The sequence below is a fragment of the Ailuropoda melanoleuca genome, chromosome 13 (genome assembly GCF_002007445.2).
Source record: "Ailuropoda melanoleuca isolate Jingjing chromosome 13, ASM200744v2, whole genome shotgun sequence".
In the NCBI taxonomy this organism is placed as follows: Eukaryota; Metazoa; Chordata; class Mammalia; order Carnivora; family Ursidae; genus Ailuropoda; species Ailuropoda melanoleuca.
In genome coordinates, this window is record NC_048230.1 from 29,699,931 (window position 1) to 29,723,628 (window position 23,698).

At 37.4% G+C, this 23,698-nt stretch overlaps 1 protein-coding gene across 1 annotated transcript in view; it reads left to right on the forward strand.

The window, feature by feature from the left end:
• Positions 1-23,698, forward strand: part of EFCAB3 (EF-hand calcium binding domain 3) — a 337,832-nt gene that overhangs the window by 241,218 nt on the left and 72,916 nt on the right. Inside the window, exons 110-116 of the mRNA XM_034640938.1 lie at positions 1,790-1,843; positions 2,351-2,455; positions 7,183-7,236; positions 7,916-8,020; positions 15,746-15,799; positions 16,710-16,814; positions 18,649-18,702. Of these exons, the coding sequence (XP_034496829.1) occupies positions 1,790-1,843; positions 2,351-2,455; positions 7,183-7,236; positions 7,916-8,020; positions 15,746-15,799; positions 16,710-16,814; positions 18,649-18,702 (531 nt within the window). The remainder of the gene's footprint in view (positions 1-1,789; positions 1,844-2,350; positions 2,456-7,182; positions 7,237-7,915; positions 8,021-15,745; positions 15,800-16,709; positions 16,815-18,648; positions 18,703-23,698) is intronic.

Below are 23,698 nucleotides of genomic sequence, written 5' to 3' on the forward strand. Positions count from 1 at the left end.
ACAAAAGCAAAAATGAACTATTGGGACTTCATCAGGATTAAAAGCTTCTACACAGCAAAGAAAACAATCAACAAAACTAAAAGCCAACCTATGGAATGAGAGAAGATCTTTACAAATGACATATCAAATAAAGGATTACTATCCAAAATCTATAAAGAACTTATCAAATTCAACACCCCAAAAAAACAAAAAATCCAGTTAAGAAATGGGCAGAAGACATGAACAGACATTTCTCCAAAGAAGACATAGAGATGGCTAACAGACACAAGAAAAAATGCTCATCACTTGGCATCAGGGAAATACAAATCAAAACCACAATGAGATACCACCTCACACCAGTCCGAATGGCTAAAGTTAACAACTGAGGAAACAACAGATGTTGGTGAGGATGTGGAGAAAGGGGAACCCTCTTACACTATTGATGGGAATGCAAACTGGGGCAGCCATTCTGGAAAACAGTATCGAGGTTCCTTAAAAAGTTAAAAATAGAGCTACCCTATGACCCAGCAATTGCACTACTTGGTATTTATCCAAAGAACACAAACATAGTGATTTGAAGGGGCACGTGCACCCCAGTTTTTATAGCAGCAATGCAGTGAAATGGTGGTTACCACAGGCTGGGAAGCAGGGGGAGTAATAAAAGAATGGAGAGATGTTGCTTAAGAATACGTACTTACTAGTGGGTAAATGAGTTCTAAAGATGTGGTACACAATACGGTGATTATAGACAACATAACCATATTGTAAACATTAAAGTTGCTGAGTAGCCAGATTTTTTTTTTAAAGATTTTATTTATTTCACTGAGATAGAGACGGCCAGCAAGAGAGGGAACACAAGCAGGGGGAGTGGGAGAGGAAGAAGCAGACTCATAGCAGAGGAGCCTGATGTGGGGCTCGCGCCCCTGAGTAGCCGATCACGCCCTGAGCTGAAGGCAGACGCTTAAACGCTGTGCCACCCAGGCGCCCCTGAGTAGCCAGATCTTAATTGTTCCCAACACAAAAAGAAATAATAATTATTTGACATGATAGAGGAATTAGCTAATGATACAATGGCAATCATATTACATGAATGTATCAAATCAATGTTTATACCTTAAACTTCACAACCTTTGTGTCAATCATAACTCAATGTTTAAAATTAGAGAAAAATAAATGTAAAAAGAGCAACTTCTGACATAAAATATTCTGTCCTTACCATTTAAATCTCAATTTAGGAGTAATGTTCTCTTTGGGGTAGTGCTGTTATGGATAAACATTTTTATTTTTATTTTTTTTAAAGATTTTATGTATTTATTTATTTATTTATTTGACAGAGAGAGATAGCCAGAGAGAGAGGGAACACAAGCAGGGAGAGTGGGAGAGGAAGAAGCAGACTCCCAGCAGAGGAGCCTGATGTGGGGCTCGATCCCAGAACGCTGGGATCACGCCCTGAGCCAAAGGCAGACGCTTAACGACTGAGCCACCCAGGCGCCCCCTGGATAAACATTTTTAAATGTTGGAACCAGCATCTATAACAAGTCTAAAGCCAAAGATAGGAAAAAGGTGATAAAACAGTTGTAGAAGGGAAAGAAGGGACATTTTAGAAAAAAAGAAAAAATCTGTTTCAATGTGTTGGAGTTCCACCAATAGTACTTCAGATGCCAGAGAATGAATAGTTACCTTGAGAGTCTTAGTCATTTCTTTGCTTTCTTCTTTGGATTATAACTAATAATAACTTGTAAAATCTAAAAATAAGTATTACTGTCTCAATTTCCACGTCTTGTAAACTAAATTGGCCCTTATGTTACAGATAATAAAAAGGTGTATAAGAATAGATTGATGGATGGAGTGAAGACATACAGAGGTGAGTGAGAAGCATGCTGGGGAAGGGAAAACATCTTCAGACTTTTGCATTTACTTTTCTAAAATCTCTCTTATTTCTCAATGATTAGATTGCTAATTATGTTACTCTTTTTTTAATGAGCTGGCATTCTTAATTGTATATAATCACATTTAGGGAAATTGCATATGCTATTTTGTCATTGTTGCAAATTTAAAGTCTTACTTGATGGTAAGAAATTTGTGTATTGGTTGTCTCTTTGCTATAACTCACCTGTCTTGCCTGCTCTTCTCTTTCTTTTGGGTAAACTCACCCTAGAAATTGCTATAGTAGTATTTTCTGGAAAATTGACAGGAAGAATTTTTACACTCCTTATCGTTAACTAATTCTTTTGATTATTCCAAGACCTACCTTTCTGGTGATGTTGCTTTTTACTTCCTGTTTCTGTTGGTCAATTTATATGACCAATCATTTTTTCCCTCTCTGGCATAAGTGCAAATTTATTTTATTCTTATCTCTTTCTTTCTTAAGGAGGAAAGGTAAATGTCAGTAAACTAGATGATGTTCTTGAAAACATGGGATTCCCACTTGAGGAGGAAGAAATTGAGGAACTGTGCACTCACCTGCCAATTGACGGTGAGCATTTCAAGTACACAGTGCCCTGTAAGGAAATTTTTGTTTTTCTGTGGAAACCTCTCAAACATACTTACTAATTTCATGGAAAAACCAGAAGTTTACAGAGATCCAATCTTAAATAATGGAGATGTATTGTCTCAATATTAATCTTAGATAAAATATCTGTAATTGCTCATATTGCTGCTAGCCGAGTTCCTATGCCAGAGAATACCAAAATGAAATGACAGTCAGTGTTGGGATCAAGTGAACATTAAAAAATAAAATAAAACAAAAAACTACATTTGAGGAGTGGGAGAGAAAATTATATTTTTTTGAGGAGTGGGAGAGAAAATTATATTTTTTTGAGGAGTAGGAGAGAAAATTGTTTGAGGGGTGGGAGAGAAAACTATAAAGGATTTCAGGGGGCAAGAAAAAGAAATGGGGAAAAGAGTGCTCGAAATTGTTAAATGTTATTTGTACTGTTGCAAAATATATATAACATATATCTAACAATTACATTAAATAAATTCAGAGGTATCAAACTTTAAATTACACAGAAATTACCCACCCCCTCAAGACTATGATCAAATAGGTCTTAGGTGGAGCCCGTGAATCTTAATTTCAAATAAGCAACCCCCACTACAGTTAATTTGTTGAAATAGCTAAACTTTGGGGTGCCTGGGTGGCTCAATCCATTAAGCCTCTGCCTCCAGCTCAGGTTACAATCCCAGAGTCCTGGGATTGAGTCCCACACTGGGCTCCCTGCTCAGCGGAGAGGCTGCTTCTCCCTCTCCCTCTCCCCACCCCCACCCACTTGTGTGCTCTCTCTCTCAAAAAAAAATAAATAACTTCTTTTAAAAAAAGAAATAGCTAACCTTTAATTTATGTGGGATTAGTACTTTTTAAAAGATTTTATTTATTTGCGAGAAAGCAAGCAAGAGAGAGCACGAGATCAGGGGCGAGGGGTAGAGGGAGACAGAGAAGCAGACTCCCCACCTTTTGGCATGTTTAGCAACAGCATCTGATCAAAGCACTCTATATAACTCTTAGTATCTTGAGCATCTTAACATCTTTAGCATCTTGAAATGATTCTGTAGATGATTGACAGTTTGATAAGCATCCTAGAAGTGTTGGTTTACCTAAGCTTATCTAATATGATCTGATGATGCTTGAAATGAAAACTTCCTGCTTGTCAAAAAAGTGGTCTCCTATTTCTTTTCTATTTCTAACCCTTTATTCATAACACTGTCTGTAACACATGAGTCAAGCAAGACTATATAAAACCCCTGTTGGAATTGGAATATGGCCCCATCCTAAATTATCTAGAGGGAAATCTAGCTGAATGTCTCAAAATAAGTATTATTACCTCTGTTCAGTAAAGGTACCAAGAACTGAGTTTTAAAAATAAAACCAAAGAAAAAAGATACAATGATAAACCAAAGAGATCCAAGGAACAGAGAGATAGTAAAAGCACTTTAAATAAATTTCTGTTTTAATGAAATGCTCTATTGTTTGGTCTGAAATTATTCATAACCCAGTGGTTGCTTTGACATTAGTAATTGCTGCTACAGAAGCAGAGACTTCATGTTGTTTGCTCTGTATTGCCAGCACTGAAAATAGGGCCTGGCATATAAATAGGCATCCAGCAAATATTTGACAAGTTAAAAAATGAAAAAATCATCCTGCATCTAGGTGTTGACTGAGATCCTCCATTGTGGAACACTGACAAGTCTTGGCACACCCTCAACTACTGGTAGCCACTGAAAGCAAACAAGGCAGCTTAGATAATCACAAAGGTTTGAGACAACCAGGAGTTCAGGCTAAGCTGAACAATAAGGTTTATTTCCCACATGAGACCACTCTAGCAAGACATTGATTGATGAATGGATAAAGGAGATGTGTTGTGTGTGTGGAATATTATTCAGCCATAAAAAGGAATTAAATCTTGTCATCTGTAACAACATAGCTGGAGCTAGAGAGTATTATGCTATGTGAAATAAGTCAGAGAAAAACAAATAGCATATGATTTCACTCATATATGGAATTTAAGAAACAAACAGTGAAGAGAAAAAAATAGGAGAGAGACAAATTAAGAAACAAACTCTTAATTATAGAGAACAAACTGATGGTTACCAGAGGAGAGGGGAGTGAGGGGATGGGTCAAATAGGTGATGGGGATTAAGGAGGGCACTTGTGATGAGCACAGGGTGATGTATGGAAGTATTGAATCACTATATTGTACATGTGAAACTAATATAACACTGTATGTTAACTAACTGGAATTCAAATAAAAACTTAAAATAAAAAAAATTTTTAAGAATAAAAGAGGTAGCTCTTTTTATAAGGTACAGAAACCAGTAAAGAGAGTCAAGGAAAATGAAGAAGCAAAGGAATATGTTCCAAACAAAAGGACAAGATAAAATTCCAGAAACAGACCTTAATGAAATGCAGTTAAGTGATTTACCTGTTAAAGAGTTCAAAATAATCATAAAAATGATGTTCACTGAGATCAAGAGAACAATGCATGAACAAAGTGAGAATTTCAACAGATAGAAAATATACGAAAGTACCAAACAGAAATCCCAGAGCTGAAGAATAAAATAACTGAACCAAAAAATTCAGTAGAGGGGTTCAACAACAGACTAGAGCACGTGGAAGAAAGAATTAGCAAACTCAAATACAGGGCAGTGGAATGTATCCAAACAGAGGAGCAAAAAGAAAAAGAATGAGAAAGAGTGAAAATAGCTTATGGGATTTATGGGCTACCAGGAAGTGAACCAATATTCACACTTCACAATATCTCCCAGAACGAGAAGAGAGAGAGAAAAGGACAGAAAGCCTATTCAAAGAAATAATGCCTGGAAACTTATCTAACATGAGGAATGAAACAGACATGAAGATCCAGGAAGCTCAGAGAGTTCCAAATAAGATGAAACTAAGCAAGCCACACTAAGATACATTAAAATTAAATTGTTAAAAGTTAAGGGCAAGGAGGAAATCTTAAATGTAGAAAGAAAAAAACGTGTTATATACAAGGAAACCCCCCTAAGACTATCAGCTGATTTTTCAGGAGGAACTGCAGGTCAAAGAGGAGTAGCATTATATATTCAAAGTGTGAGAAGAAAAAAACTGCCAACCAAGGATACTCTACTTGGCAAAGTTGACCTTCAGAATTGAAAGAGAGATAAAGGGTTTTCCAAGGGCATCTGGGTGGTTGAATCAGTTAAGATCCTCACTTGATTTTGGCTCAGGTCATGATCTCAGGGTTGTGAGATCAAGTGCCATGTCAGGCTCCTCACTCAGTGTGGACTCTGTCCCTCTCTCTCTGCTCCTCTCCAGCTCACTCTCTGTCTCTTTCTTTCTCTCAAAGAAATAAAATCTTTGAAAAAAAGAGTTTTCCAGACAAGCAGAAGCTGAAGGAATCCATCACCACTAGAGTAGCCTTGCAAGAAATGTTAGAGGAACTTCTTCAAATGTAAACAAAAGGATGCTAATTAGTAACAAGAAAACATATGAAAATATAAATTTCACTACTAAAGGTAAACAGCTAATTTCAGAATATTCTAATGTAATAATAGGGCATAAATCACTAATCTAGTGTGAACATTAAAGACAAAAGTATTAAAAATAACTATAACTACATTAATTTGTTAGTGGATACACAGGTAAAAGATGTAAGTTGTGAGAACAAGAACTTTATAAAATGGGGGGAGAGTAAAAATGTATACATTTGGCATGCAATAAGTTCAAATAAGCTTAAAGTAGACTGTTATAAATATGTTTTATGTAAACCTCATAGTGACCACAAACCAAAAACCTATAACGGATACACAAAAGATAAAGAGAATGGAATCTAAGTATACCACTAAGAAAATAATCAAATTACAAAGGAAGAGACCAAGAGAAGAAAGCATCAAAGGAATCATGAAACAGCCAGAAAACGATTGTTAACAAAATGGCAACAGGGCACAAACTCTCAGCTATAAGATAAAAAAATAAATAAATAAATAAATAAATAAATAAATAAATAAATAAATAAATAAAATAAAGCTGACATTAAAAAATGAAAAATGAAAATAATTTCTCTTCTTCCATTCTGGTGAATGAGGAACACAAAAAGAAAAAGTTGAGTGAATAGAATAGAGGTATCTACCATATTTAGATTTTTTTTTCTTTTTTCAACCTTGTGCCTATATAGTGTGAAAATAAAATATCTAATTGGGGGGTGAGGGGAAACAACTTTGGGCAACTGGTAAATCCTTATACTTTACTCCACAGTTTAAGAATTTTATGTAATGGGGACCTCTATTAATCTACTCAGGGTACCATAACAAAATACCATACTCTGTGACTTACACAACAGAAATTTATTTTTTAACAGTTCTGGATGCAGGGAAATCCAAGATCAGGGTACCAGCTGATTCAGTTTCTGAGGGGGATTCTTTCCTATGCTTGCAGAGCCTGTCTTCTCACTGTGTCTTCAAATGCCAGGGAGATAGAAAAGATGGAAAGAGACAGGGAGAGACACAGGGGGAGAGACAGAGAGAGAAAGGGGTATCTTCCTCTTCTTATGAGGTCACAGTCCTATCAAATTAGGGCCTCACCCTTATGACCTCATAACCTTAATTACCTTCTAAGACCTTATCTCCAAATAGTCATATCAGAGGTTAGGGCTTCAAAATATGAATTTGAGGGGACACAATTCAGTCCATAGCAAGACTGTATCTAAATTTTGTCTTGCCTTGTAGGGAAGAGAAGAGTCAAACTGGATAAACTTCTGGATGAAATGCATGAACTTCTAGGTGAGTGAGAAAAAATTATGATAAGGCACAATAAAAATAATCTCTTACTGTTTAATGAAAGTTATTTTTAAAGTATTTTCTGTTATTCTATCCATGATATATTAATCCTGTCACTATATCTCTTTTAATTGGTAATGTATGTATAACTAAAGAGACAGCCTTATAAATTCAGTGTTATTCAGTATTATAATCTGTTGTTTCCTACATCTTATTCAAAAGGCCACAGTGTAATACATAAATAACAATCCCTATGTTCTTTGGAGTTTTACAATAATATAATTTTATTTTCTATTCTTCTAATAGCAAAATACCAAGGCAAATTACACATACAGGTAATATGATCATGCGAACAAGTTCGTAATTTAGGCAAAAATAAAGTAATAGAGCAAATATTACATGCTGACAGAATTATTTACATCAGTTAATTTAGTGGGCTGTTGAAACACCCAACTTTCTGCATCCTGTGCCTTGTTCCCAATTGATGAACCCCCTTTTACCAAAAAGAAGTTCTATTTCTGAATCCTCCTTCTAATTTTCTGTAGTTAGACAACACTTAATGTTTCCATTGTTTTTTATCCTATATTTGAGAATGATGCTACACAAAAATAGTTGCTATGATGATTATGATGATGATTTAAAGCTTGAAATCTGACCTTTTACCATTGTTTTCTTTTTTAAGGGGAAGAAGTTAATTCTGAAGACCTGGAAAATATTCTGAAAAACATAGGGTTAAGACTCAGACTGAAGGAGAACACTGTGTTGATGAAAAGTTTGCCACTTGATGGTGAGTTATGTTTAATTTGCTAATGAGATATTCATCCAGTAAAAGTTAATTGGTTGCTATCATACTAGACATAATACTAGTCTCTGAGTTATAAAGATGAATGAGACAAAGTCAGGTCCTAAAAGCACTCAGTGTAGAGATGGACAGCGCATACAATACAAAAACCAAAACAAATGCTATGCACTATGATATGTGCTATAATATTAATGAGTATCTATACTGCTATGAAAGTACAAAGGAGATATTGACCAACAATACCTGGATTCTCTAAGGCTTCACAGAGTGATTATTACTTCAAATAGGCCTGAAAAGTTTGATGGTAGGAGGTGTCAAGAACTAAAAATAAAAGCTCTGAAAAAGGCGAAGAGACATACCTAACCATAGCAAGTTTGGGGAACCATGTGTAACTTCATGTTGATCTAATACAGAATACACATTTACATTATGTGGCGAAATACTTTAATTTGACTCAATCTGATCAATAATTCAGATATAATCTACCTGTGAAATAGGATAATAACAACGCCTATATATGATGATGGTGAGGATAAACAAAATGATGGCTATGGAAATAGAAGAAATTTTTTAAATAGTTAAAATATAAAACAAAGGTATTAGTTATTAGATTTTCTATTTCAAAAATCCAGTAATGTTTATTAAATAATTTCTATATTTAAGTCATTTTTCTAGATTCAGGAGCTATGAAGATATATGCCAGAATCTTACTGCTCAAAATAAAACAGTCTCTGCACTTAAAAAGTTCATAATCTTGTTAAGTAGATAAGAGATACATATTTTGAGCTTCTGGATAAACACTGCACTTTTTAAAATATTTGCATTTATCCTTACCACTTCCTAAAATACTAAAAAGATGTAAAAGAAATTTAAAAGGCTTAATCCACCAAGACTAAGAGAAGAGTGAACATTATAGCAGATAAGAGGTGTCAGTTAAATTTCAAAAAACAGAAAGTGGATGAAAGACCATAAAAGGTTAAAACTGAGCCTGAAAGGGGAAGCAAACAAGAAGGCCACTTCAAGGGCACTCAGTTGGCTCAGTCAGTGGAGCCTGCAACTTTTGATCTCGAAGTTGTGAGTTTGAACCCCAGGTTGGTGTAGAGATTCCTTAAAAATAAAATCTTAAAAAAAAAAAGAAAGAAAAGAAAAGGAAAAAGAAGGCAGCTGCTTCATGTCACAAAACTGTAAAAGAAAGTGGAGGCATCAGTTACCTCCAAAGTCAGGAACGTGAGTATGGTTGGGAGTAGAAGAATTGGTAGCGTCTTTAAAAAGAGCAATGCGATCTGCAAATCCCCTTCCTCGCTCCACAGCTAAACAAGTATTTCTTATCCATGCCACATAGAGATTTACTCTCTGGAGAGCTTAAACTAGAAAAATTCTAGAACATCAGACACAGCTAAGGTTGGGAGTGAATTTTCTACTGAAACAGGGAGATGAAGTGAAAGTCAACATATTGCATGGTGAGATGCTCCAAGTTGTCTTCCCCCACTGGCCTCCCTAGATGCTGGCAGTGAATTCCAGTATCCTTTATTCAGATTTTGACATATCCAGGCTGCAATGAAAAGACATTTGTGCTACTAAAACAAAACACCTCACCCTTAAACATAAACAACCAAGAACCATATGACATATTAAAAAAAGTCATTACATGAAAGACAGAAATAAGAACTAGCAGCAAAGAAGGAACTTGGAGGAAATACAGTAATCCCCCTTTATGCATGGGGCAAATGTTCCAAAAGCCCCAGTGGATGCCTGAAACCGTGGATAATACCAAACTCTCTATATGTTTTTTCCTATACATACATACCTATGATAAAGTTTAATATATAAATTAGGCACAGTAAGAGATTAACAATAATAACTAATAATAAATTAGAATAATTAGAATAATATACTGTAATAAAAGTTACATGCATGTGATCTCTCACTCTGTCTCTCTCAGTATCTTACTGTACTGTACTTAACCCTTCTTCTTGTGGTGATGTGAGAAGAAAAAATGCCTACATGATGAGATGAAGTGAGATGAATTATGTAGGCATTGTGATGTAGTGTTAGGCTACTGTCGACCTTCTGATGATATATCAGAAGGAAGGTCATCTGCTTCCAGACCACAGTTGACACAGGTAACTGAAACCAGGGAAAGCAAAACTGCAGATAAGCAGGGAATATTGTAGTGAAAGGAAAAAGCACAAAAATAATTCAAGACAATTTTAACTAATATCTTCAGAAAGATGAGAAAATCCCTAGTTATGGAACAAGAAAAAGAGGCTATCATCAGGATAGGAGGCACTGTGGAAAAGGAGCATTAAAAAATTTTTTTTAAAACTCTTTAGGAAAAACAGTAGAAATTTATAAATTCAGTGGGTGGAAGGGCTAGAAGATGAATTTGAATATTGGAACAAAAAGACAAANCTTAAAAAAATTTTTTTAAACTCTTTAGGAAAAAAAAGCAGTAGAAATTTATAAATTCAGTGGGTGGAAGGGCTAGAAGATGAATTTGAATATTGGAACAAAAAGACAAAAGAGATGGAAAATAGGAGGAAAAAGATAAGAAAATCAATCCTAGAAATCCAGCAACTGAATATCAGAAGAACTTCCAAAAAGAGAAAACAAAGAAAATAGAGGAAGAAATTGTAAAATAAATCATATTTTAAAAAGTCTCCAACTCTAAAAGAATGTGACTCCAGATTGAAAGGGCTCAGCCAAGTACCTACCACGAGGAGCAGAAAAAGACTCATACCAGAGTATGTTGTGAAATATCAGAACACCAGAAATAAAGGGATTATAAAAGTTTCCAAAGAGAAAGAAACAGGTTGATAGAAAGTTTGGGGTATGTGAACGGTACTAGACTTCACAACTATTGAAGATGAAAGACAATTGTGTAATACTTTCAAAATTATTAGAAAATGTGTTTCCAACCTGGAATTCTATATCCTGCTAACACATCAATCAAGTGTGAGAATAAAATTCATATTCTCACATATTTCAAAATAAGACATTTTCTGAGCAAAGGTTCAGAAAAAAATTTCTATGTAAATATCATTTCTTAAGAAGCTAATTTTGGGGGAAAGATGTCACCAACTTGGCAGAATAGGAGACCCTAGCCTCCTTCCCCCAACAAAGATCAACAATTAGACAGTTATCCACAGGGACACCTGGGTGGCTCAGTCCATTAAGCTTCTCCTTCCGCTCAGGTCATGATCCCGGAGTTCTGGGATTGAGCCCCATATTGCACTCTGTGCTCAGCCGGAAGTCTGCTTCCTCTCCTCCTGCCCCTGCTGTGCTCTCTCTCTCGTTCACACTCTCTCAAATAAATAAATAAAATCTTTTTAAAAATATAGACAGGTATCCACAAATGAAAATAGCTCTGGGAGAGCTTAGGAGTACACTTAAAAACCTTAAGCAACACAGTGGAGGGGAAAAAAACAAACAAAACAAAACAAAACAAAAAAAACCCACGCTGAAAATAACCAAAAAAAAAAAAAAAAAAGGAGGGGGTAAAAAGAACAGTTTAGTTTTGCCTATATCTTCCCATCCTTTAGACCAGCACTCTCACTGCCAAGAGGGAAGTCCCTAGCCCAAAAGAGTTCCCCTCACAAGAAAAGGAGAGTGGGCTGCATGACCAACTTCCCCAACCTTTTGGGGCACTACATAATGGACCTGCTTAGGTTTCACTCCACCCAGTGACCAACAAAAGTGAGACATCTAGAGATGGCTAACAATAAGGAAAAGGGAAGGGGATACTACTATCAGTCACATAGTGGGAGCTACCATAGTTCCCAGTGGCCTCATCTGCAAATGACCCCATCTGCAAGTGACCTTCACAGTTTTTGCTGCTGAAAACCTCAACAGCCCTTGCAAACACTAAAAATACCCCCTAGTTTTCATCACTGAGGACCTCATTACAGACCCCAGCAGACTGCTCCACAGAGGATCCCAGCAGCTCTTATTGCTGAAGAAACCAACTGTCAAAACAGCCACTGCAGACTTCCTGCAGATTTTCCCACTGAAGTTTTCACTCCACGGGTTTTTGTGTTCACAGAAGCCAGCCACCAGCCACCCTCATCACTAGGAGTGTATCTGCAGCCAGCCACTGCTGTTATAGATGCACCTGCAGCCAGCCCCACAGCTGAGCATGTGCAAACCACTGGTTCCAGCCACCACTACCATCTTCCCTGTTCCCTAGCCACTGGACCTGTGGGTGCTTGCTGCTAAGGACCCCAAAAGCCCTTAAAGCCGCTCTGGATCTCCCATAGCTCTCACCAAGAAACATGAAGTTTTTGATGTCATGGACCCCAGAAATGTGAGCAGACACGACACCACATACCCCCAGACCTGGAGCCACCATACATTCCCACTCTTGGCACCACACACCACTAGACCCAGAGTCACAACGCCAGTACCTTTTGGACAGGTGAAGGTCTTTTCATACCAAAAACAGTCCATAAAGTATGGAAGAGGAGACTGCTTCTTTACATGCACAGACACACACACACAAGCCTACAGGGATCATGAAGAATTAGGGAAACATGACACCACCAAAGGAACACAGTAAACTTCCAGTAACTGACCCCAAAGAAATGGAGATACACAAATTGCCTAACAAAGAATTCAAAATAATTGTTCTAAAGATACTCAGCTATAAGAGAACCCAGAAAAACAATTTAAATAATGAAAACAATACAAGAACAAAATGAGAAGTTCAACATAGAGATGGAAAATGTAAAAATGAACCAAATAGAAACTTTGGAGCTGAAAAATATAATTACTGACCTGGAGAATTCAATGAAGAGCTTAAAAACCCAGCTGAACCAAGCAGAAGAAAGAATCAGTGAACCTGAAGAAAGATCATTTGAAAAATATTCAATTCGAGGAGCAAGAAGGTTGGAGAATGAAAAGGAATAAAGAAAGCCTATGGTGGGGTTGGCTGGGTGGCTCAGTCGTTAAGTGTCTGCCTTTGCTCAGGTCATCCCAGGGTTCTGGGATCAAGCTCCACGTCAGACTCTCTGCTCCGTGGGGAGCCTGTTTCTCCTTTTCCCATTCCGCCTGCTTGTGTTCCCTCTCTCACTGTCTCTCTCTCTGTGTCATATAAATAGATAAAATCTTAAAAAAAAAAAAAAGAAAGCCTATGGGACTTACAGGACAGCATTAAGAGAAACAATGCACACATAATTAGAGTATCAGAGGGAGAAAAGAGAGAGAAAGGAACAGAAAGCTTATTTTTTTTAACTGGCTGATAACTTCCCAAATCTGGGAAGAGATTTGAACATCCAAGTTCATGAAGTTCATAGTTGCCAATAAAAATTCAACCCAGAGAGAACTTGGCTAAGACATAATATAATAAAGCTATCAAAAAATCAAAGATGAAGAGAATCTTGAAAGCAGCAGGAGAAAAGAAGCTTGTCACCTACAAAGGAACCCCCATTAGATATTAGCAATTTTCTGAGCAGAGACCTTGCAGGCCAGGAGAGAGTGAGATAATATATTCAAAGTGCTAAAAGAAAAAACTGTCAGCCAAGAATACATTAAAGTCCAGCAAAATTGTCCATCGTCAATGAAGAAGAGATATCTCCAGACAAACAAGAGCTGAGGAAGTTTATTATCACTTGACATGCCTTACAGGAAATGCCTCAAGGAGTTCTTCAAGCTGAAATGAAAGAATGTTAATAAGTAACATGAGAACATATGAAAATATTCAGCACATTGGTAAAAGTAAGTCAGAATAGAATCCTCTAATATGTAACATGGTTGTGTGTTAACCACTTTACTGTAAAGGTTAAAGGACAAAAGTAAAAATAGCTATAGCTACAGTACTTTGTTAATGGATATACAAAATTTAAAAAATGCAAATTGTGCCATCAAAAACAAAATGTGAGGAGGAATTAAAAGGGTAGAATTTTTGTATGCAATCTAAGTTAAGCTGTTATCAGCTTAAAACAGACTTATAAAGAAGGGAGTTAAACTGTATCAGTAACAGAAAATCATCAGTTCACAAAGGAAGACAGCAAGAGAGGAAAAAAGGGACTAAAGAACTAAGAATGGCCACAAACTAATTAGCAAGATGACACTAGGTCCAGTGGCTAGGGAACATTATTGAGAGAGCGACCTAGGGAGCAGGGGTAGGGGCAGATGGAGAGGGAGGGAATCTCAAGCAGACTCCCCACTGAGTGAGGAGCCCAGTGCAGGGCTCAGTCCCACAACCCTGGGATGATAAACTGAGCCGACATCAAGAGAGTCAGACGCTTAACCAACTGAGCCACCCAGGTGCCCCTCTGTCATGCTTATTTTAAATTCCTGGCCCTTTTAGTCCCATAATTCTTATTCAAATAGCATATGTTATTCAGTTTGTTTGCTTATTTGTTTGTTTTTTTTGTTTGTTTTTGAAGTAGATGTATTCCTCAGATGACTAGTTACTTTGGTCGTGTGAGCCCTTTTTCTCTTGGGGCATCATTACTGTGTTTAGAAATGTGCTTTAGGCAAGGGTGTAAAGTCAGGCTCCACTCCACATCAGCCTGTTGGTTTTAAGAAGAAGAGAAGGGATGAGCCCCAGGGCAGAGAGACCCAAATATTGTTGATCATTTTCCTGATTTGAAACTGTTCTAGGCACCACCTCTGGTCAGAGTTTCACTTTTAAACTCAGAGAGAAGTAGAATTGAAGAAGGCTATCTGTATAGATTGTTATCCAATAGCTCTAAAGATTGAGAAGGGAGATGGAGGATAAAATATCTGAGGCAACTAGTCAGTCTTCCCTGTTTACAACCAGTCCTCTCTCCAGAAAGGTTTATATACTGCTCTGATATTACTTCCACTTGCACTAGTGGTCTAGGATTTTGCTGCTACTTTCTATAGAAAAAAAAAAGGGGTGGGCAATGGTAATCTCAGAGTCATAGTACAGAGACATGAGGGCAGAAGTTTTTTTTAATGTTTCCCCAATTGGTCCTTTAACTGCACTGCTAGTAAGCCCTGCACTCTAGGCAGTAAGCACATACACTCACACTGGTACAGCTTTCCATCTCCTACTGGTGTCGCTGTGGCTTTTCACTTCATTCCTAGAATCCAAGTTTCTACTCAGGCTTCAGCTTCTTCAGGGTTGATTTCTGGGGAAGGAGCCAGGAATTCATGGTAGTGCATCATCTATGTAGGAATAGAAATCTATTTTGAATTTTTGTAAAATATGAAGCCTGTGATGGCAACAGATGAGATCTCACTAAGAGATTACCTTGTGGAAGAGTTTATTTTAGTGGGCTAGTGAGTAAAAGTGTCTAAAACAATATCCATTTGAGATCATGTGAAAAACATGTAGAAATGTTCAGTACTAATATTCAAAGACGTCCTGTTATGGTCGTCAGGTTGTTTAACTCAGAAATCATCCATCTCTTCACTCATGAGTCCCACTATATCTACTGTTATCCTTGGGAGCATTAATATGTGTGATCCAATGCAAAAGAGTAGAAAATGAGAATTAGATGAAAAGAGAGATATGAGAAAAGTATGGCAAGACACCACCAATAATTGTTTCAAATGTCAAATCAAAAAGTGGGTAGATTTGCTATCTTGAGAACCTTCTGCCATTTGTCTAACTCTTGAGTTGGGATATAAACAGAAAAAAAATGACTAACACTATAAAAATTGTCCTTTCTGAAATTGCTGGGTTTTCAATTATTACAACAGGTCCCCTTACCGATTACTGTATTGTACTCTATCTTACAGCTTCTGGGAAGTTATATAAGCATAGGTTGCTGGATGGTATAAGGTCTCTCAAAGGTAAGTGAGCAATCAGGTAAAATTGAGACTCCTTTTTATGTTTTGTATTTACATTTTAAAAACCATTTATTTTTGGTGATGACAGATTCGTCATCTAACCTGTTTATTAAGTATTCTTGTCTCATCATTTACTACTTTTAACGTAACTACCTTCAAAGGAATTATTTTGGTCTTTATCATTTCATTTCAAGTCCTATTTTCGGAGTAGCATTATAAAGGCAGTGTCTTACAGAATTCACCAGACTTGCCTAATCCTTTAGTTTTTTCCTTATAAATGTCTCATGAGAGCTATTGGCAAATCCTCTGGACAAAAATGAGGAGCAGGTTCTGTTCTTGATTCCATGATNTTACCGATTACTGTATTGTACTCTATCTTACAGCTGCTGGGAAGTTATATAAGCATAGGTTGCTGGATGGTATAAGGTCTCTCAAAGGTAAGTGAGCAATCAGGTAAAATTGAGACTCCTTTATGTTTTGTATTTACATTTTAAAAACCATTTATTTTTGGTGATGACAGATTTGTCATCTAACCTGTTTATTAAGTATTCTTGTCTCATCATTTACTACTTTTAACGTAACTACCTTCAAAGGAATTATTTTGGTCTTTATCATTTCATTTCAAGTCCTATTTTCGGAGTAGCATTATAAAGGCAGTGTCTTACAGAATTCACCAGACTTGCCTAATCCTTTAGTTTTTTCCTTATAAATGTCTCATGAGAGCTATTGGCAAATCCTCTGGACAAAAATGAGGAGCAGGTTCTGTTCTTGATTCCATGATAGCTCTTTTCATTTAAACAAATTTATTGTTCCTTTGATTGTACTCCCTCTAATTAATGCATAGACATGCCTAGCATTTTTTACTTTGTCATTATCATTTGCTTTTCTCACTCCCATCCTTTTTTTCCCTAAGGAGTGGATCTTAATATTAATAAGTTAGGATCCTTCTTAGAGAATATGGGCTTTGACCTGGGAAAAGAGGAATACCTTGACCTGCTCAGCAACCTGCCTGCTGATGGTAAGCTGCTCCTACAGTGAAACTTTGCATTTATATGAGAATTTCTGAGAGTATATTTAGAGTGTGCAGAAACATTAAAAAACAGAAAGATAAGGGGCGCCTGGGTGGCACAGCAGTTAAGCATCTGCCTTCCGCTCAGGGCATGATCCCAGCATTATGGGATTGAGCCCCACATCAGGCTCCTCTGCTATGAGCCTGCTTCTTCCTCTCCCACTTCCCCTGCTTGTGTTCCCTCTCTCGCTGGCTGTCTCTATCTCTGTCAAATAAATAAATAAAATCTTAAAAAAAAAAACAAACAGAAAGATAAGGGCCCATTCCTCAAGAACTCATCAATTCCTGCAGTGGACTTTACTGAGTGCCTAATATACATAGCTATTAGGAAGATAAAAATGAAGATGACAGGTTCTCTGTCCTGCAGGAGTTCACAGTCTGGTAAGGAGGCTTATATGCTGACAGGTCTTCATAACACTATGTGGTAATGCTATAAGGTTAAAATGCATTCAATAAGATCCTAAAGGAGGGAAAAGATAAGTTGGCCAGATAGGAAATTGGAGAAAGACTTGTCGGAAGATGTATAGAAATTCTCCAGTGAAAGAAGGCATTCCATGGGGATTAAGGAGTGTGCTTATCATGATGAGCACTAGGTAATGTATAGAATTGTTGAACCACTATATTTATACACCTGGAACTAATATAACACTGTATGTTAACTATACTGGAATTAAATTTAAAAAAAAAGCTGGGACAACCCCAGAAAACCACCACCCACGGGAAACTCCAGCAGCTACTTGTACAGTACATATGAAGCCTGTACCTGCAAGTACTTACTTACACCCAGGTGCCCCAGGATGCAGATATTTTTTGTTATACATTTTCCAGGTATCTTGAAAGTTTACTGGACTGCCACAATGGTGATTTTGGTTGTGGAAGTATCAGCCATCTCCCTGGGTACCACTTTTCAGGTCAACGAGGCCACAGGAAATAGCATTCATAAGTCTTCTGTGGGACTAATTGAAATACATGAGAACGGATGAGACATTTTCCTGTGAGGCGCTAACAATCTATTAGGCTGATCCTACTAAATACCCCCATTAAGAGGAAAATACTAAATTAAGATTTAAAAAATACAAAATTAAAAAAATTTTATTAAAGTTCAATTAGATTGATCAAAGCTTTTTAAATATATAATGAGTATGGGTAGTGGAAGAACACAGCAAAGTGTCATCTGTCATTCCAGTGCAGAAATAGGTGTTATTAATGCTCTAAGTCAGATCTTTCCCATTGAAGCATTTGCCCCTTTTAAGGTGCTTGTCAGCCTCATAATCAATAAATTGGAGTTCTTCCTTATCTGAAAACAGAGAGGGCTACTTTTTAAATGTCAGCCCAGCACACTACTATGTGGAGTTTATCTTAATAGAGTAAAAACTAAGGTTTGAAGTGTGAAATTAGGGGTGCCTGGGTGGCACAGTCATTAAGTGTCTGCCTTCGGCTCAGGGAGTGATCCCAGCATTCTGGGATTGAGTCCCGCATCAGGCTCCTCCGCTGGAAGCCTGCTTCTTCCTCTCCCACTGCCCCTGCTTGTGTTCCCTCTCTCTCTCTCTCTCTCTGTCAAATAAATAAATAAAATCTTTTTAAAAAGGTGTGAAATTAAGTATCTTTTTTATAATCAGAGCGTTGTCTTTCCACATTTTCCATTTGATAAGAAAATAGGATAAAATTCTAGAGCGAATCATTAAAATTTGCTGAATTTGTGTTGTACTTCAGTGTATGACTTTTATGCCCTCTGTTTCTCTCTATTATTGTGTTATGCATAAAACTCTGTCTTCTCTTACAGATGAGGGAAAGATTGAAGTGAATGTGGTAATGGATGAAGGAAATCTTTTTACAGGTGGGTTAGATCTTTATTGCCTCATTATTCAACATCTGTATATCCCAAGTGTGAATCAACAAAAAACAACCTTTCAGGAGCTTATTTAGCTGGGGCAAGAAAAACGTATAAATGCATATAAATAAATGCAATAAAATGTTATATGTGCTATGTTAAAAACCTATACAAAGTAAAGAAAGGGTAGAATGGTCACTTGCACCTGAGGAAGAGAAATTGGGAAATGCTTTAATAGAATGGGCAACACATGAGCTGATCCTTAAACTTTAAGTCAGTTTTGCCAGAAAGAGTAGGGTTGGCATTCCTGAAAGAGAAAAAAATAATAATAAAAGGGACCAAAATGAGAAACTGTATGATGCTTGATGGAACTAGAAAAAATCTGGAGTAGCTAAAGCATAAATGCTGTCAGGAGTTCGGCAAGGAATAAGCTTAGAGAGTACGAAGTGGGATGTGGTGGGTTGAGTAATGGCTCCCAAAGATATCCAGGTCCTAATCCCCAGAACTCGTGAATGTTACCTTATCTAGCCAAAGGGACCATGGAGATGGGATTAGGGATCTTGAGATGGGGCGGTTATCCTTGATTATTCAGTTGAGCACTAAATATAATCACAAGCGTCCTTAGAAGAGGGAAGCAAGGTGATAGTTAATAACAGAAAAAGTAGAGGGCAATGCAACAACAGAAGCAAGATGCTACACTGCTGGCTTTGAAGATGGAAGAAGGGGAGTAAGTTAAGGAGTGTAAGTGGCCTCTAGAAATAGAATAGGCAAGGGAATGGATTCTTCCTGAGAGTCTCCTAAAGGAACCAGCCCAGCTAACACCGTGACTTTAGCTCAGTGAAACTAATTTGGGGCTTCTGACCTCCAGAACTGTAAGAGTAAAAAATCTGTATTGTTTTACACCACCATGTTTTTGGTAATTTGTTACAGCAATAGGAAACTAATATGGGGGACAAATCACCGAGGGCCCTGAATACCTAGTAAAGTAGTACAAATTTCATCCTGCACAGAGTGGGGAGTCATTCCAGGATTTTAAGCAGGAGTCTATGTGATTAGATTTGCAAATTAGGAAGATTGCTCTAGCAGAAATATAAAGGATGGATGGAGGTATATGTACAGGAATAGAGTCAAGGAAACTAGTTAGAGAGCATATTGTAATTGTCCAGGCAAATGACAATAAAGGGCAGAAGTAAGTCATTCTCTGTGAGACTTGAGAGGAAGAGACATATAGAAGAGATGTTACAGATATAGAATCTGTAGAATTTGGTTACAGATCAGGTGTAGAGATAGGGCAAAAAGATAGAATGAAGGATGATGCCTCAGTTTCTGAGCTGGGTAGTTGGGTGGGTGACAGTGACATCGACCAAAATAAGGAATTCAGTATAATAAATTTAGAAGCAAAGATAATTTTGGTCATATCGGGTTTGAAGTTCCTATAAGACATCTAAGGGAGACTGAACCTTAGGCAGTTAAATATGTAAGAATTTGAGGCCACCTCTTTTTCTGAGATAAGCAGACTTCAAGTCAGGAAGGATACAGATATAGAGAATCTACAAACGTGGGAGTAAAATTTAGAGGATTTTACCTAAAAGCTTCAATTTGCTCTGTATAGTAGGAAACAGAAATATTCTATGAAAAGAAAGGGCCCAGTGGTGAGGTCGAGGACTTTAAGGAAAGTGTTGATGATTTGGGATAACTCTGATAGAGAATAGGAACTAGAATTGTTGAGGAATATATGAAAGCCTTGCTGACAAGGGCCAAGAGTCTAACCAAAGTCAGATGTCATAAGTAGGTAATGGCAATTGCTGGGTCATAAGGTAGCTCTATTTTTAACTTTTTTAGGAACCTCCATACTGTTTTCCAGAGTGGCTGTACCAGCCTGCATTCCCACCATCAGTGTAAGAGGGTTCCCCTTCTCTGTATCCTCACCAAAAGGGGGATGGGGTAACTAGGTGTTGGGCACTGAGAAGGGGACATGATGTAATGAGCACTGGATATTATAGACAACTGAGGAATTACTGAACTCTATCTCTGAAACTAGTAATACACTATATGTTAATTAATTGAATTTAAATAAAATTTCATTAAAAAAAAATAAGTACTGACAACTTTTTACATGCTTATAATATTCTTCAGTTGCACCAAAGTAGGAGATTCTTAAGGCTGGATGTAACAGAAGAATGAAAGCATAAGGATATTAAAGGTGTAGTCAAGAGAGTGGTTAATGGGGCGCCTGGGTGGCACAGCGGTTAAGTGTCTGCCTTCGGCTCAGGGCGTGATCCCGGCATTATGGGATCGCTCCACGTCAGGCTCTTCTGCTATGGGCCTGCTTCTTTCTCTCCCACTCCCCCTGCTTGTGTTCCCTCTCTTGCTGGCTGTCTCTATCTCTGTCGAATAAATAAAGAAATCTTTTTTTAAAAAAAAAAGAGAGTGGTTAAGTGGTCTAGTGTAGATAAGAGAAGTGGTGATGGAAATTATGAACTTGGAGAAAAGTTAGAGAGGAGGGAATGAAAGTCTCTGTAGAAATGATAATGGGTGTGGTAGGAGTAAGGAAGTAAAAGAAGTGGAAGAATATGAGGTTCTGGCCAAAAGTAGATATGTTAGAATTTAAGATTTTAGAGGCAAAGCATTTCCAGGTGATGACAAAGTTCAGGATAGCCATGATGGTTAACTAGTATAGAATTTAGGAGACAGCCATTGAAGATAAGGAGCTCAAGAAATTTGGAGGCCAGGTTATGGAATGAACTATCCATATAAAGACTGGTATTCCCTATAATGATGCCAGGAATTTGGGTACAGAGTAATGGGACAAGCTCCTTAAGTGACCAATAAGTTGGTGACAATAAAAAGAAATCCAAATATAGTAATTCTCAGAAGAGGAAAGGTTTGAGTATGGCCAGAAAACAGCTATCAGGATCTAGGGGATTACAAGCCCCAAGGCAAATGGGATATAGGGAAAAAAAAAAAGCAGCTTTCTCTCAAAAGAAAAAAAGAAAGAAAGAAAAGAAAAAAAGGAAAATATCAGGAACAGGCAAAGATCAGTTAGGAAAGAAGAGTCTATAGAGGACTGAAGATATGGACAAATTAATATTTAATGAAATATGAGTCTGAGAGGACACTGTGGGAAGGGTGAAAAGAAAGCTAGCAATGGAAAGAAAAATCAGGGTGGTAAAGCACAGAATAGATTTGAGAGGATATAAAATTTTGCAGGCTTACATTTTGAAGAATGGGGATGATACAGATAAAAGGTGTGGTTAGGCTGATAATTTTGAGGCAGAAGGCCCATGTCTGTCAAAACGTGATCAAGGTTAGCAGACTAGGAAATTGCTCTGTTGTGTCTGGAGTCATTTCCTTGGTTGGTTACAGGGGGAGGCGGGGGGAGATATCAGAATCTCCAATTGTCCAAGACATCACAGAAGAGGTCTGAAGCAGTTGGGGGAAAACAACCTTTGTGCACATTTCCTCCCAGGCACTTGTTCAGAAGACTGGCTAACTCCCCAGATATTATCCTCCCAGTGGAAGCACTGCAGTATGGTTCCAGAGGACTAAAAGCAAGAGTTTTCTTTTTCTGGAATTGGAAATGATTAAGAGGTCCAAACTGTCTACCTAAATGGCATCTTTCCCCCTCCCCTCCAGCATTATAGAGATATAATTGATATATAACATTGTGTAAGTTTAAGGTATACGATGTGATGATTGGATATACATAGGCATTTCAGAATATTTACCACAATATGGTTAGTTAATATGTTCATCACCTCACATAACTACCATTTTGTTGTTTTTGTTGCTTAACCACATCTTAACNGATGGTTAACTAGTATAGAATTTAGGAGACAGTCATTGAAGATAAGGAGCTCAAGAAATTTGGAGGCCAGGTTATGGAATGAACTATCCATATAAAGACCGGTATTCCCTATAATGATGCCAGGAATTTGGGTACAGAGTAATGGGACAAGCTCCTTAAGTGACCAATAAGTTGGTGACAATAAAAAGAAATCCAAATATAGTAATTCTCAGAAGAGGAAAGGTTTGAGTATGGCCAGAAAACAGCTATCAGGATCTAGGGGATTACAAGCCCCAAGGCAAATGGGATATAGGGAAAAAAAAAAAGCAGCTTTCTCTCAAAAGAAAAAAAGAAAGAAAGAAAAGAAAAAAAGGAAAATATCAGGAACAGGCAAAGATCAGTTAGGAAAGAAGAGTCTATAGAGGACTGAAGATATGGACAAATTAATATTTAATGAAATATGAGTCTGAGAGGACACTGTGGGAAGGGTGAAAAGAAAGCTAGCAATGGAAAGAAAAATCAGGGTGGTAAAGCACAGAATAGATTTGAGAGGATATAAAATTTTGCAGGCTTACATTTTGAAGAATGGGGATGATACAGATAAAAGGTGTGGTTAGGCTGATAATTTTGAGGCAGAAGGCCCATGTCTGTCAAAACGTGATCAAGGTTAGCAGACTAGGAAATTGCTCTGTTGTGTCTGGAGTCATTTCCTTGGTTGGTTACAGGGGGAGGCGGGGGGAGATATCAGAATCTCCAATTGTCCAAGACATCACAGAAGAGGTCTGAAGCAGTTGGGGGAAAACAACCTTTGTGCACATTTCCTCCCAGGCACTTGTTCAGAAGACTGGCTAACTCCCCAGATATTATCCTCCCAGTGGAAGCACTGCAGTATGGTTCCAGAGGACTAAAAGCAAGAGTTTTCTTTTTCTGGAATTGGAAATGATTAAGAGGTCCAAACTGTCTACCTAAATGGCATCTTTCCCCCTCCCCTCCAGCATTATAGAGATATAATTGATATATAACATTGTGTAAGTTTAAGGTATACGATGTGATGATTGGATATACATAGGCATTTCAGAATATTTACCACAATATGGTTAGTTAATATGTTCATCACCTCACATAACTACCATTTTGTTGTTTTTGTTGCTTAACCACATCTTAACGCTAGAGGGAAGAGCCATCATGAAGGAAAGTTTCACATAGCCAACCTAC